Source organism: Drosophila melanogaster, chromosome 3R (genome assembly GCF_000001215.4).
Source record: "Drosophila melanogaster chromosome 3R".
In the NCBI taxonomy this organism is placed as follows: domain Eukaryota; kingdom Metazoa; phylum Arthropoda; class Insecta; order Diptera; family Drosophilidae; genus Drosophila; species Drosophila melanogaster.
In genome coordinates, this window is record NT_033777.3 from 32,028,565 (window position 1) to 32,045,074 (window position 16,510).

General features: G+C 37.8%; 1 protein-coding gene across 2 annotated transcripts, besides 3 other annotated features; it reads left to right on the forward strand.

Annotated features, from left to right (window-relative positions):
• The first annotated feature begins 3,322 nt into the window (after nucleotides 1-3,322).
• Nucleotides 3,323-3,388: a mobile genetic element.
• Nucleotides 3,389-8,780: 5,392 nt separating this feature from the next.
• Nucleotides 8,781-9,278: a mobile genetic element.
• Nucleotides 9,279-9,765: 487 nt separating this feature from the next.
• On the forward strand, nucleotides 9,766-11,189 carry Pos (Poseidon). Of its 2 annotated transcripts, none has more exons than NM_001300703.1 (2): nucleotides 9,766-10,783; nucleotides 10,834-11,189. In NM_001300703.1, the coding sequence occupies exons 1-2, from the start codon at nucleotides 9,919-9,921 to the stop codon at nucleotides 10,863-10,865; spliced, it is 897 nt and encodes a 298-aa protein (NP_001287632.1). In that variant the 5' UTR covers nucleotides 9,766-9,918; the 3' UTR covers nucleotides 10,866-11,189. The 2 variants fall into 2 exon arrangements, with proteins under 2 accessions (NP_001287632.1, NP_651904.2); NM_143647.2 differs by having other exon boundaries at nucleotides 10,834-11,046.
• Nucleotides 11,190-15,793: 4,604 nt separating this feature from the next.
• Nucleotides 15,794-16,021: a mobile genetic element.
• The last annotated feature ends 489 nt before the right edge of the window (nucleotides 16,022-16,510 follow it).

Consider the following 16,510-nt stretch of genomic DNA (forward strand, 5'->3'; position numbering starts at 1 on the left):
GACTAATAAAAAAAATGTAAAAATTTCAATGATACGAGTTCAAATAGGTAGAATCAGTTAAATCTCTTGGTAAATTTGATTAAATATATCGTCACAAAGAAAACGCCGCTCCAGCAACATAAAATTAATTTTTTAATTTATATTTATAATTTAATTATTATAAGTAGGTAGGAGAAGACTGGTTTTTTATTAGGAAGTGCTTTCATATCATATTTGTAGCTTAAGCCCTTACGATAGAGATAAAACAAATAAAAGCGCTACTGTGTTCAAAAAATTTCCAGATAGCCAGATTAACGGGCCTTTCACAAAAAGAACACTGAAATTAAAGACAAAAACAAAAATCAAGCCTTACACTGGCAGAGGGTGAGACAAGTGAAAGCTAAACCAACCACTAATTGAATTAAAGCAACTAAAGCGAAGTTTAAATAAATGATTTCTGCTCTGCCCAGCCACTTTTTAGACAGCACAATAATCACTCTTCAAAATGCTAAAGCATCAGCGCGATTTTAATTACTTCAAATACCTTTCCACATGTAGGCGGCGCCAGCAGCTGTAGCGTAGCTCTTACAGGACCCTAACTCATTAGCAGTTCGAGTTTGGACAAAAAACAACGCAAACGCAGAAATCAGCAAAAGCGCAAAGTCAGGCTAGAAGCCAGGTTAGCCCAGCTCTCCAAGTGTGAGTTCGAGTGCCTGTGTGTGGTGGCACTAATGTGTCATGTTAAATTAACACTTTAATTTATTCCGCGTTTGCCAAGCTGCAAAGTGCATATTTAATCAGTTTGTATTTGCGTTTCCTTCGCCCCCGGTTTTTTGGGCTGCGGCTGCCAACGAGTGGCACGTGAAGTGGCGTGGGTGGTGACTGGCTGCCTAACATTTTGTATTCGTATATATAAGCGAGACCTTAACACCACCGTTCGGCGCTACTGAGAGCTTTTTTGTAAGCCAGTTTAATTCATGCTTGCTTTTTTAAATTGCTGCGTTTAACACACAAAGGGAATTTTACAATTTGCGACAACATTTCGAAAATACCAATAATCAACGAGTTTTAAAATACAAAGCTAATAATAACGCTCCGGTCAAACTAATTTAAATATTTATTGAATTTTGGATACATCTTTCGTTAATGACGTTACTTTTCCAAATATTTTTAATTGTTCTTTTTAGGCAAATTTTTAAAAAATTAAAATAAACATTTTTTATCTTCTTTATTACTATGAACAGCCGATTTGTAAACTTGATGTCAAATTTTATAAGTTTTTATGAATTCCTTCAACGTTATAAAAAAAAGGGCTTTCAGGCCAACATCGGTTGTCAGATGTCAAAAGAAAAAAATCTTTAAAGCTCTATGAATTTATGAACCGAAGGTTAAGGTTTGAACACACATTCGCATATCTAAAGCCCGCCAATTTTTCCAGAGCCGTACCTTTTCCATTGTTTTCGCCGACTCACGCACATCTCGTTTGGTCTTTTTCGTTTTCTAAGCAAAACACCCACGGGTTGGCGGCAGCAATTCGGTTGTAAAAACACAGCTGGACCCGCTGAGACCTAACAGTAACTACGGAGAGGAAAGAGGAAATTCCAGCTCCAGGTCGAGTCTTTTCACTCTTCTTGCGCCACTCCCGCTATCAGCCTTACCGCAAATCAACCTCGAAGCACTTTTGGCTATCAGACTGGACCGATCCCACATTCTGTAAGGGTCGAGCCTACACCACCAACTTTCAATTAAGTCGCACACACACTCACAGGGGGGCGTTGGTGCTGGCAATGGCAATCACCTGAGGTGACTACGAAGTAATTAACGCAGTTGAATTAATTTTGCCCTTCAAAAGAGTTGCGGTGTAGTCCCAGCCGGAAAAACGCATATCAATCACAAATATCGCCGGGAACCTCTCTACAACCTTAATTAGAAAGTAAATCGCGACCATTAATTAAATGCTCAAATTCAACTTCCTCTCGCATTTTAAGGTTGTTAATCAAAGCCTCTTGCAGCTGAGATTGTATTTGGGTAAAGCACAACAAAATTTAGCACCTTAAGCAAATGGATAGCAGCAATTGTTGTATCACTCCTACGCTATCAGATCGTCTCAACGCTTGTCGGGTTGAAGCCCAGTCATAACTCAATTTCCTTTGCAATTTCATGCACCTGTGATAACACGTAGAGTAAAACAACAACAAAACGCAACTTAACGCCTTTGTGATGCTTTCTGCACAGGGTCGGAAAACAAATACTCTGTGGAGCGTTAGGTACATGAAATTTAGGAATTTGCGATAAAATGACTAAAAGTAATTAACATATTGTGTGCTATTGGGATGATGTTAAGTACATGACAAATACATAATTTTTTTGCGGACTATTTGGCAGTGTGGCAATATGTTGGTATATATTTATTTTTGCCCTTTGCATGCATTATCACATGCTATGGAGGAAAAACCGACGCTAAGGTTTTTCCTTTCACTATTTTTAATGTGTGCATGAGATTGGATTACGTGAATGAAGTCATGTGCACATGTCGAGATTTTTTTATTTTAAATAAATTTTTAATATAATATGAGCAGTTTTTCTTTTTAAATTATCGTACATTGCCTTGCATTGGATAACTTTGCGTTTTTCTCTATCTGTAGCAAATCAAAATGTTCACTGTATTATTTATTGCTTTAAGCGTTTTTAAATATTATTACCCTCGAAATTCACTTCGATGCCAAACATAAATTATGACACGCAACAGCAAAACGGATGCTTTAATTCTTACACACTATTTCGCTCGATTTAACTTTGATTTTATATACTCGGTATTAAATTGGTTGGGTAATTTTTTCTTATTTTCCGGGTGGCAGATAATTGAAATGGATACATGGGATTTCTTCCTCAAATGCCTCACTCAAGCGTTAAGCTTTTGAGGTTATAAATTTGTAGCACGAAGGAAGCAACATGTTACAATGAAATATTTGATATGCAGGTACACACCACCCAAATGGCTAACCAAATATTTATACACTTGCTATTGAAATTTTTAATATTTATTTTTATCATATTGCACATAATTAAGGGTCGAATACATTTATAATGAGGCCCTGCTTAAAATTATAATTAAGTCATGCTCACTTTGTTTTAACCAATTATGCTAGATACGTATTTACACTAGATTCGTTAAAAAGTTACAGAAAGTGGAATTTGTATATATTTTTGATTGGGAAAACACTGTCAGTGAGATTGTTTGTCTGTATCTCCGTATAAAAGCTACTATCTCGGGAACACGAAAAATTAAAAACTTGAAATTATGCAAATCCTAAAGGCAGGACGCAGCGCAGCAGATTGTGTCGCCTACTATAAAGCCTACAACCCGCGCAAAACTGTCACGATCACAATTTTAAAGCGTTTTTTTTTTATTTTATTATTTGTCCTGCAAAATTCTATAGAAATTGTATGCACACATTTTCTCTCACTGGCAGGTATCGGATAGTCGAGGAACTCAGTTATAGCGTAATGTCTTGTAAGTATATAACTTAATTAGTATTAAAATACTGCAATTCTGTACGCATATTTCATCAACTAGTTAAGTTCAGTGTAATCTAAGGCTGTCACTAGTAGAATCTAAATTAAGCTGAAAGCTGCAAGTGGAACCGCCGTAGCCCATACTCGTTAGGACAAATGTGCAGTATTATTTCACTGATTGAACATTATAGTGGCTTATTAAAGGAAAAAAACATTATACTGCACAGAAGTGCAGCAGTTGCAGAATCCAGGATTTCACGTACGTTAATTAACATAATTGAGGCAATTAAGGCTCGCACGTATTTGCTGGCAATTTATCGGCTCTTGCTCACTTACACAATTGGTGTTAAAAATAATGCATTTAACTCGTTGCCAACGAAGTGACTCTGAGCCCGTGTGTGTACTCAAAAAATGAGGATGTGAAAAATGGGTATGATTAAATTCTAACTGACATTGCTGGACCATGTCCATTGACCATCGGCAATGACGGCAAATGTGGGCGCACAAATGTCGCACCATTGTGCTTCCCAGGACGTAGCCAAATAGCCGGCATTACAATTTAGAAAATCCCTTTCTTGCATTGGCCTCATATAACTGCCCAGCACACGTAGCAGAGTGTAACAGGTTAAACACTGCGCCACGTTAATTGCGTCGCTTAATTGCACTACAGTTGCAACTGTTGCATGTGTGCGGGCAATTTTTATGCAATAACAATAAGGCTGCATAACAATGAAAGCAACGTTTTTGTCATCCCTCTCTTACCATTTGGTTTTTTGAAAAATTACTTCACACAGTGAGAACAGCAAAGGGCCATTTTCACTGGCTGCCACAAAATGCGGCCAAATGAACAAAACAGTCACGGGATTTCTCTCTAATAGTTGCCGCCCAAATGACGTCAGTAACTTAATTTTATCATGCACTTGGAAAAAAAAGTTTCCTCAAATAAGCGCAATATAAAAAAAATATATTTTTTTAAGCTATACAATGGTTAAAAAGGCGTAAAGCTAAATTTTTTTCGGTTTTACCCAGCTTCACTGCGTTGTTGGGGTTCTGAAATACAATTCTGCCAGTGCACCATTCCGGCGTACTGACAATAGCTACTCTAATTGCCATACATTTTCGGTTTTTCAATGGTTTAGGCCAGGGACAAAAGCGTCCCGAGCCGGCAGACCAATCCTCTGTCCAAATCGCAGGCATATCGTGCCTTGTTTGTGGCCACTGGTTCGCAGCGTAAGAGGAGCAAAATAACAGAGACACTGCCAAAACGTTCACTACGCCAACTTTGACATCGTTTTTGATGCATGTGAGAGTAGTGTGTTAAAAAGTGCATGCAAAAAAAGAACACATAAGTTTATTTTTTGTCTGTGAAAAGTGCAGAACATTGAAAGTAGCAAATCCAAAGATAATTATTATCTTTTTTAATGTTACCACATCTATTTCTGCTACAATTTAAGGGGATGTATTTAATTATAGGAACAATTTGATTATTTAAAAAAAAAAGTCGAGGTATTATCTCATTTACTGTTGTTGTGTTGGTATATCTTTTTCGTCTATATTTTCTGTTTAAAGAGTTCTCCGGGAGATCACTTCTTGATTTGAATATTAAATTATAATTTCTTTCAATAGCTATCCATTAACATTTATTTGTGTTGAGTACATTTTCTAGCTATTTGCACTTGAAATTAATGAATTCAAATAGTTCGGAACACGGCAGCAAAATGTTTTTCAGTTCAATTCAATACCTATGGAAAATATTGTAAGCAATAACAAAATTTGGATAGAAATGCTTACTGAAAAAAACAGTTAACTTTTCTAATCTCTGTAGTTTTTTTTTTCGAAAGAAACAGAGCTATCATAATTTAATCCAATAGAAAGCGACTACCAACAGAAACTAGAAGCCGAATGAAACCAAAACCAAATTGCATTTCGGTGCACCGCTCCACCGCTTCTCTACTAAAAGACCTTCCAAAGGCCTGGCATTTTGACTAATTTAAATTAATATTATGCCAAGCTGCAGCAGTGGGTGCCTCAGGCATTTCGGCTTTGTCCTCTGGTCCTTTTTGGGCCCAGACAGCTCATTTGCCATTGTTCGCCAGCCACGCAAATTGAAATTGAAACTGCAACCGGATGTAATTGGGCTTGCATATGTACGTTGCGTTCGGTTCAGTTCGCTTAGGTCTCTCTGTCTGTCCGTTGATAATATCATTGATAGCTTTTACCACAATTTGTAACCACAATAAGTTGCTGGTCACAGTTGGAGCTGCAAAAAATGACCATGAGTGCGTCCGTGTGTGGTGGGTATATGACAACGGAAAATTGAAAATTATTAGCTAACCTTTTCTGTTGAATGGCTTGTTGATTATAACCGAAGCTGGCTAATGGATTTGCTGTTGCTTCATTTGTTGAAAGTAATAGACCAATACCCCTGCCTTGTACGAAGCATGTTGATATATATAAGATTCAAATAGTTAAACCTACAAACAAAAAACTAGAGTGGACGCTATATTCGATTTCCTCGAGCTTTATATACCTTTTACTGTGCTAGTAGGAGCGCCAGGCAGAAAATTTAAAATTTTTTTGGCATAGATATAAGAGCTGGTCAGAAAAATAGTGAAACAAAAAAATCTGCACGTTTTCCAAATTTTTGGCTTTAATTTCCCTATTGCGGGCGTTACAGTAGAGGTGATCAAAATGTTTTCAGTACGTCAAAATGTATCTTTTGTTACAAATTTGCACTGTGTCTATGTTTCTTTAATCTACATGGCTAATCTTAGCTTTTTTGAATTTAAGATTTCAGCGTTTAGTGTTCCAGATTAGGAATATACAGTTTATGGGGTCGGAAATTGTTTTTGTTTCCTGTTAAATATTTTTGACCGAGTCTAGTATACTTTTATAATAGTGGGTGAAATTACTTTAAAGAAGGTGTTACACCAAGTAAACATAGCAACAGAGATGAAAAGAAAACCAGAACCAGCGAGTTAAACAACTAAAAGTGTCACAATTGTTGTGACTTGTAACTAGGACCAATTGTTTAACTTTGGTCAGTAAAAGCACCTGTGCCTGCCGTAGCAGAATTGCAAAACATCATTTCGCTAAAATAAAACAAACAACAACAAAAAGTCAAGCAAAGTGGGAACTGGCACGGTAATGCAACAAGTCAAAACTGTACGTACTTAAAATTTATTATGTGTTTTCTATGACTTTGTGCCATTGTTTTTTGTGTTGCTAGACTCTTTACTCTTTTAGAGGTTTACTTGAGCATTAAATAAATCGAAACAAGAAAAGGAAAGGGCAGGGTAAGGCCCAAACCTGTACAGTTCCTAAGTACAATTGTCAACAGATCGCATTGTTTGTTTTCAGCATGAAACTTGTATACTTAATGTTGGCCTTGCATTAAATATAATATCCCAAATCAACTGAGCAATGGAACAACTTAGCGCAACCATTACTATTTGCTTACGTTCCAAAGGAAGTAATATTTGATATTAAATATTTTAATGTTGATTATGTAAAGGAAGACAGTATATTCTCGGTTAACGTCAAAGTGAGCCCGAAAAGTTAAATATTTTGTTTGAAAGCTTTGCAAATATACGTATTAAGTCTTATGCTCTGTTTTGCTGTGTGAATCAAGGTTGATGTAAGCGCACATGTTTTTTAGTCATAAGCACAAAAAATTGTTATTAAAAGATTAGCTTCGCCGAAAAAACATTTCGCGTCTGGTATGTGTATTCAAAATTAGAAGTGACAGTTCAGCGGAAGCTAATAAAAGCGAGAGGGTAGATAATATTGTCATTAAAATGCTTCCGCTTTCACCCAACAAGAACAGTTGCGCCTATTGTACGTCTCTGTCGCTAATCAGAAAAGATTCCAAAGGGTATTCATATGCAAAGCGGAGAGACACGATGCTCACATTATTCATTGCGAATGACAAGCGGAAGGGATACCGCTCATGACTTGGAAAGGGAAACTTTAGAGGCGCTTAAGGTAAAATATAATCAAAAGCCGTGAAAACATTTTTACACGTCATTAAACTCAAATTCAACAAACCATGGCAGCGTATGTTACAGCATCCCGCGAATAGCATACACACATTTATACAGAATAAAATGCCTGGCGGCGGATCACACATACATACAAACACCCACTTGCACAAGAAGCTTCTCATTCAACCTTGCCGAAGATTGATGTGCCTCGAATGCATAAATATATTAAAGCTTTTAATAAATTCGCGGGGAATGTTTTTGGGCTCATCGGCCAGGGTCCTGCAGTAATAATAAAAAAAAACTAATAATTAGCTTGATATGACCCGCTTATACCCCACAACACGTTAACCCACACGAGACAAGTTTTACACAAGTTTCCAACAAGAATACCGAATATTAATTTAAAGGGTAAACTCTTTAATTAAAGTACCATTCTTAGGAAATCAAATAAAATTGTATTTCTACAAGTCCTGGAGGCAAGTCCAGTCGGACCTTAATCCATAATGCTTTGAATTATTAATTTTTAAACTTTTCGCAACACAAAAAGAATGACCCAAAGGCCTTTGATTTGGCCTATGGGTCAGTGAAGCTTAAGTAATAGGGTGATGCGAGCTTGGTACCCTTGCCCCATATGTGCTTTCTCGCTTGAGTGCGCATTGTCAGACCCAAGTAGCTTAAGGGGAGGATTATTAAAAAGTTCGAGGGAGAAACCTCAGCAAAAAGATAACAGTATATTGATTGAAAACCGCATGCATAATGCATTAATTTTTCGAACCATTTCGTTTTTTCTTGTCGTGGATGTTACTCAGAAAAATCAGAAGTAAAACATTTTACTTTGTTCTACTCAGAAGGGCAATTTGTTTAACTGCCAAAAGCAAAATTATAAAAAATAAAACACAATTAATGAAATAGACACCGAAAAAATTAAAACGAGAACAAAACATCACTAAACAACACATGAAGGTAGCATCAGCAAGCTGAAGCTCTACGCCTGTTTTAATCAAATAGGAACAAGAGGTACTTATACAGGATACCGAACTGAGACCGACAGGCCTAATTGGGCTGAAAACTAATTCCATAATTTGCGGCCAAACAAAGAGATCGGTGATTGTCGAGTAAAGATAAGAAAAAGTGTTGACCGCGCAATTGTTATATTTTGATTTTATGATGCATAATTAATTAATATACATTACGCTGGCATAGGCAAATATTTGTTTGGGAACTGCCGCAGATGGCGAACGGTATGGTTTGACAACTTCTGTTTATCGCGGTCAGATACATATGTACATAAACTTTAGTCTCTTTATACCCGTTACTCGTAGAGTAAAAGGGTATACTTATTCGTTTAAAAGTATGTAACGGGCACAAAAGCGTTTCCGACTATATAAAGTATATACATATATCCTTGATCAGAATCAATAGCTGAGTCGATCTGGCCATGTCCGTATGAACGTCGAGATCTCAGGAAATATAAAAAAAAGAGAAGGTTGAGATTCAGAATACAGATTCTAGAGACAAAGACGCAGCAAAAGTTTGCTGAAACATGTTGCCCCGCCAACTCTAACGTCCACAAACCGCACAAGACCGCCCACACTTTTGTGATGTAATTGAATTCGTCTTGTAAAAACCGGACACATAAACACTTTTGAACTATTTTTAAATGTTTTCTCATTTTATTCCCTTATATCTATCGATACCCCAAAAACATTATGAAATTTCGGGTTCGCCTTCACATTAGCTGATTAACGGGTATCTGATAGTCCGTGAACTCGAATATAGCATTCTCTCTTGTTTTAAATTTTATTGTCCCGATTTAGCAAAGCAAAATTGTCAGGTCAGCAAGTTTTTGTCTGATAATAAAGCTGACTCTAATTAACACGACGAGCATGCATTTTTAGGCCCGCACATACAGAGGACCGAGTCACATTTCCGTTTCCGATTTGCATGTGGAACGAGTCGCGATTCCAAACACATACTATTGCAAATTTATTTGCATTCGACTTCTTGTATGTCCTTGCCCATTGTTATGCTAAATTCATGGGGGCGTGCGGTAATAAAACTTCCCAAGAGTTTATATGAATTCGCTCTTATTATCTAACACTTATCAGTGTGTTTATCCGACAACTAAACATTCGCCCAGTTGATATAAGGCTAAGGTTCAGCCGAAATGATATGGCGCATCTTATTATAATTTCCTTTAAAAGTAATATTGAATTCGTTTTTCAAATTGCACGTTATTCGGTTGAAGAATAGTTTTATTTTTACGTAAACCAAACCAGAATTGCTTAGATAAATGAGTCAAAGTATAAAAGCATGTAGTACTAAACATTTCTCATAAAAAATATCACTTATACAAAAACTACAATCGATCAGCTTGACTTAATACATATTCCACATCCACGGCGAAAATATTAATTACTCCTCACCAAGCAGAACTTAAATGAGTGCCCCAAACATGGATTGTGAACAGCGCGGCGATATAGATAGCGTCTTCGGCTGGATCGCCAATCTTTGCAACAAAGAAACGCGTCTCTGGGCGATGCTGGAGCTATTCGAAAGGCGCACCCACATTGACAGCCTAGGACTCTTGCTATGGCATTCCTTTGGAGCTGTGAGTGGCTTGCTACAAGAGATTGTGTCAATATATCCGGCCATTTATCAAGAAATTGAATTAACCGGCCAACAGTCGCACCGGATTTGCACTGCCATTGGGCTGATTCAGGCTATGGCATCACATCCCTTCATTGGTATTCAACTCATACGATGCCAATTCATGTGCTATTTGATGCCATTGCTTAAAATGACTTCTCAAACTCGCGCCGTTGAGCATGTTCGTCTCTCTGTCTTGGGCGTCATTTGCGGTCTACTGAAATCAGATCATCCGGAGATCGTATCTTATTTTTTGGGCACTGAATTAATTCCACTTACCCTGCGGCAGCTGGAGTTTGGTACCACAATGAGTAAGGTGCTCTGTGCATTTGTCTTGTACCGCACCTTAGAACATGAAGTGGGCTTAAAGTTTGCCAGTCGAAGACTGGCACGAAAGCTGCATCTGATCCATACTTTGGCCAGGGTTGTGCACCAACTCACACTGGAACCGGAGCCTAGGGTCCTTAAACATGTAGTAAGGATCTATTCTCGTCTGGCTGATCATCCCCAAAATCTGGAGCTGATCCTTAAGCTATTGCCGGCTCAGATTCGGAACGGCTATTTTTGCCAGGAAGGTTTAGTGGGCTTCGAGAGCGCTTCTCTAGAGCTAGCTGATCTTAACCGTAAGCTCAGTAAAAATGAGGAAAAGGACAAGGGTAAGGGATCCATAAACTCGCAGGATAATTTTATATAATTTTTCTTTTAGTTTGTGATGATGCCATGCCGGAAAACCATTGAAGCTAAATTTCACGCCTCCTTAGTTTTCCTTCCCCTAATTGTCCTAATCAATGCATACAATTGGTGAACCAATCAGATGTTTTATTTGGTTGCTTCTGGATATCTTTGGTTGGAGGATATGTAAGGGTTCTCTTGAAGCATTAAGTTAGAACAATGCAATAAACAGATCGTAAATATTTTGATACCATTTTTCCACCGTAATTGACCCGACGATACTTTCAATGTCAAACAATAAATTCAATTTCCAATCAATAGCCCCAAAAAAAATAAAGGCTCAGTAGCACACACACATTACAGTTACCCTAAACCCTACCACGCACGTGCAATGGCTCTACTTCTGACATATATATTTAGTGAAACATTCGAATGAGCAAAAGGTGAGCAAAAAGGAGCAAACGGAGTAAGTCCAAAGAAGCGGAAAATAAATGGAAAAGCCGATATGCGCCAGGTATTTAGAACAGTAAGAACCTTTAGGATATCATATAGCAGCTTTTAGTACCTAGTACCTAGAGCTGCGTCCATTAAAGTGTTTAAAAACTGATAAATTGAAAACTGATAAATAACCATACATTTTAGACTTAAACAGAGTCGGATTTCCATGGACCAAAAAAGATAAGCTAAGTAGGGTAAAATAAGCACAATAGCATTTTGTAGTTCGATTGCAAGGCAAAAATTGAAATCTTTAAAAATTGTATCTTGACTTTTGGAAAAAGCCTAAGTCTTTATCGAAGGTAGAAAGAAAGTATGCAAAGTAGCTAAAGCAGGGAATAAAACGCCACGCAACAACAATGACATTCAAACAATGCAAATCAATTTAAATTTTCATCTCACATGACGTAGTCGATGAAGAAGGGCCGGGAAAAAGGGCGCAAAAACGTACAGATAATGCGTGAGAATATCAGAAAAGCAACCACAATCTCTTTACCAAATTGTTTCGAGGGCTGCCATTGCCTTTTTTCGCTCTTCGTTGGTTTTGCCACGCAACTCAATCATAAGTAAATATCTGCCTCGCCCGCCCACACGCACACGAAAAAACGCAGCTTATTATGCCCACGGGTAAAATATAAAGGGAACGGCAGAAAAGTAGCACGTTGGCAGGCGAGACACGTTCTAATAGATTTTTTCAACCTCTCGCCCTTTGACGCCTGGCATGGCATACAAGTAACACATGTTGCTTTTGTTTGGCTTCCTGTCGCACAGAAGGATGAAAAGAAGGAATCCGTCAGTTTCATAAAAATTACATTTTCACTGCCTAAAATATAGTTTAGCTTTCTTTTCACTTCGCTAAAAATCGTATATGTTTTTATTATTGGGTCATCAGATCAGTATGTCTTGTAATAAATTAAATTTTAAGATTTGAGTTACCGAGTAAAAAAATGATTTGATACCATTTTCGTTTTTTTTTTTCTTACGTGTTCTCAACGCACCTTATTTTAAGCTTACCTATTTATTATTCACCTTTTGAGAACAGTTTAAAAATCAAAAAAGGATTTTAAGCCACAAATGGGCATTGATTAGATAGCCGGATAGGGCGCATGCATATGTACATATTTATGTTCATGTGTATATGAGCATAAATCTATGCAAATTGCTCGCAATTGAGTGGCAACCCAATCCGAAAATTATGCCATCAGCGCTCCACGGACAACAATGAAGATGAACAGCGCTTCTGACTGGTAATCGATGCTGCTGAATTTGACAGGAGGAGAACGAAGATAGCCGGCGGGTGGTAAAAGGTACCAAGAGCAGGAAGACAGCCAGAGCCGGAAGCTGGCAGACAACTAATTGGACATCCGGTGGCCCCGGCGCATATCGGCTTGGAATCAGGACAAGGGCACGGTAAAGGCAACTTAAGGATTCTTTCCTGCTCCCTTTCTGTCTTCTACTGATAAGTTGTGCGCTACGTTATTAACACCATATTGAGTAAAAGACCGGCGGCCTCAGAAACGATAGCTGAGCTGAAAGGTCTGTATGACTTGCAGTTGAGGGTAGGACCTGCCATTTCGATTCTAACTATATGTCCGCTGCGACACAAAAGAACCTGAGAAGCTCGAGTTGCCGGTGTCATTTGGATTGATTTAATTGAAGCCGATTACCCAGCTGGATTCTGCAGCCCAGGCCACCAGCAGGGCAACCTCATTAGGTCAATCCATATTCCAGCTTACGACCCGCTTCGCTGTGCAGAGCATCTTTTAGAAAGTAAGAAAGTAAGTAGTCACACTACTAATACTACTTTAACCGCATGCGATTAAAGTTCCGTATTTGTCGGACTGCACAATAAAGCTTCTAAAAGATCAATGGGCTTGCCAAAGCTTTCATTTCACAAGTTTTGCGACGGAAACCACTTCAAAAGCCGCCTTTCAGTTGTGCAGCTCTGCTTCTTTGACACCTGCCTGTACCTAACAGACCTCTTTGGTGATTCATTAGCTACCCGCATCAGCTTGTTAGACCGCTTTATGCTGAACACTCTTAAGCTAAATTAAGTTTTGATAATTCCTAATAATCTATTCAAGTAAGTTTTCAAAAATGTTTGTTCACTTGGCTGCCATTCTGAGTGGTTTTAATGGGTGTGTTAGAAATGGCGCGGACCAGGAAGGCACACTTTTGTTGTCCTTGCTGCTTTCCATTGGAACGAATTGAATTTCGAAATTTTCTTAGATTTGAATTTTAAGATAGAGAAACTTATTAGATCGGAAAACAAAAAACCACACACAAAAGTTTTGCGGTGCCTTCGCTACTTAACACTGTTCAAATATAATAACTAAAATATTAATATTTAATACATTAATTAAAATTCATACAAATGCAAGTTAATTATAATTATATAAGTTAACCTGGAAAACGGATCACACTGAGTTATACAACAATAGTGCATGAAATAATTTTTTTTAATAATTTTAATTAAATTAAATTATTTTGGAAAAATCTATACCTTAAGAACGCTTTAAAGCTATAGAGAAAAAAATTAAATATCTTTTTCATATTTTTTTTTTAAAGAATGAGAACAAATTTTCTTGTTTTTTTCGAGGTGTAATGGCTTTGAAGAACTTTTCTGCCAACAACTATTGTTGAAAAGTTTTCAATAGAGAATATTAATTTAGACGATATAAATGGGCAAGGGAGCGGTTGGGAAAGCAAAACAAATGGTACAAGTTTTGCGGTTGCACAGCCCAAAACCAAGCTGAAAAGAGAAAACCGGTGGGGCCGATACGATATGGAGGATGTTCATCGTCGACCTCAATGCGACAAGGTGCCGGCTTAATGTGGTTTTTGCGGCGCACTTTCTATTAGGCCATCGGAAGTATAATCAAGAACACTCTTCTCCTCTCACCGGCTAGCCGCACCCCACCATGTGTATTCCACCATCGGGTACAACCACTCAGAGACGCAGACGCACTTTGGGCCAATTAGGAATGTGTCCAACGAAGCTGGCTGTGGGCATGGATTTGTTGTGGCGAAATGAGGTAGAGCCCAATAATTAGGGGTTGGAATTACTTCGATTACGGTAAATAACTCGTTTACTTGTCATTTTAATCTACGTAGAAGAACAAAATCTTGCAAAAGGCTAGAGAGGAAACTAATCTCATAAAATGTAACCTATGAAATTATTCATTAAAAATTCGTTGCTTCATTAAAAAGTATTAGTAAAAATTTAGAATTCCAATTAATTAATTATTTTTGTATACAAACTAATTTACCTTTTCTATCTTCTGAATTAATGAATGATCTTACAACCTTAATTTACCTAAAATACATGACTTTTGCTTTTGCGTGTATGTACACAACAGAAATTGAGTACGAATCTTATTAAGCCGCAGGGCACACAGTACAGTCTCCAGCGCGTGTTCACCTGCAGGGAATTAGCATGCAAAGCTGTACCCTACCAGAAAACAGCACCCCCAGAGAGAGGGGGCGGGTCATGTTATGAACATTGCGCTCATCATTGAAGCACCGCCGGCTAAACTGGCGGATGGCAGACGGCAGCTGTTCGAGTGCCCATTCTACCACCCACGCCTCTAGAGTTGTGTCCGAAAAATGTTTCCCCTACATTTGCATGGTAAAACGGCTCCACGGAGTGGTGGTCAATTTGAACTCGGAGTGTTGTACTACACTCAAAGTCCATTCAATCACGAAAGCAAAGAAAAAGGCCACCAAGAAGACCTAAGAAAATGAACAAGCTTAAGATCTTCGTATGATCCTTGAAAATATGTTTCAGAAAATGTACCTTTAAAAGTAAATTTAAATTATTATACCAATTTTGAAAAGTATTAATGTCACCTCTAAATTAACTACAATATTATAAAGTCCAACATATTTCTTTAGTGTAAACGCATATCCCATTCAATCATAGAGGACGGAGAGTCAAAGGAACTTTGAAGCCTGGAACCAGAGCCATAAAGAGAAACTAAGCCATGCCTGTACCTGAATCTCAAACTGAGACTGGGAACAACGGTAACAACTGTCCAATTCAGAAGCTACTCGCCTCACATTTGCTTTGTTTCATGCTAGGTTCACATGTTTGTTACCTGCGTGGAGGCGGAAGTTGCTGGCAGTGGTTGGCAATGGAGCTAGCGCAGCTTGTTTCCGGTCCAACAGACCATGCAATACGAGAAAAGAAAGCAATTGGGCGCCTGCAGTACACTGTTGCATTTTGATTAAAATGCTTCAATATCTTCCACTCACCATTGCGCGCCCATAGTATTTCAAAATAGAAACGCAAGTAATTATTTGCAAATGACTTTAAACAAATTGACAAAAAAACGATTTTTATTATTTGTATTATTTCCGGAATAACGCTAATAATGAGGGGCAGATATGGCTTGATCAAGGGCTAGAGATAATCAACATACTAGGTAGGTAAACTTTTTTCAATGCATTGATCAACATTAATAGGCAACAGCAGAAATTACTTGTAGAGTAAAAGGGTATACTAGATTCGTTGAAAAGTATGTACCAGGCAGAAGGAAGCGTTTCAGAGCATATAAAGTATATATATTCTTGATCAGGAACAATAGCTGAGTGGATCTGGCCACGAACGTCGAGATCTCATTTTATTCCCAAAAATCTGTCGATATCCCAGAAAATTGATGAATTTTCGCGTTCATCGAGTAACGGGTATCTGATAGTCGGGGAACTCGATTATAGCATTCTCTCTTATTTTTATATGAAGCGCTTTTTAGGCACACTGCTTACCCATCTCAATAAACATTCAACACACTTGATAAGTCAAAAAATAAGTGAGGGCAACACACCGCTCATAGACTATTTCGGCATCTTCTCCCCTACAGCTTCCTTCGACAGAGCGTGCCCCTGTTATAGCTTCTGTCCGTGTAATCCGCTTAAGGAACTCAACAGGAACGGAAGCCGGAAATGAAAACCCATACAGCATGCAACGCAACAGTGAGAGAAAGGTTAGAGCGTCTCCGCAAAAAACCGAAGACGACTTCGGAACAATAAATGAATTGTATTATGTTAGTCGAGGTCAGAAAAAAAGTTTCAGTTGCTTGTTGTACTTATTTTTCACAGAAAAAATTAAATAGGCTCATTCACGCTTAAAAATATAATTCAATTATTAATATAAACTAAAATAAATAGGAAATTATGAAGTAAATTTATGTTTTTTTAAATATAAACAATTAGCTTAA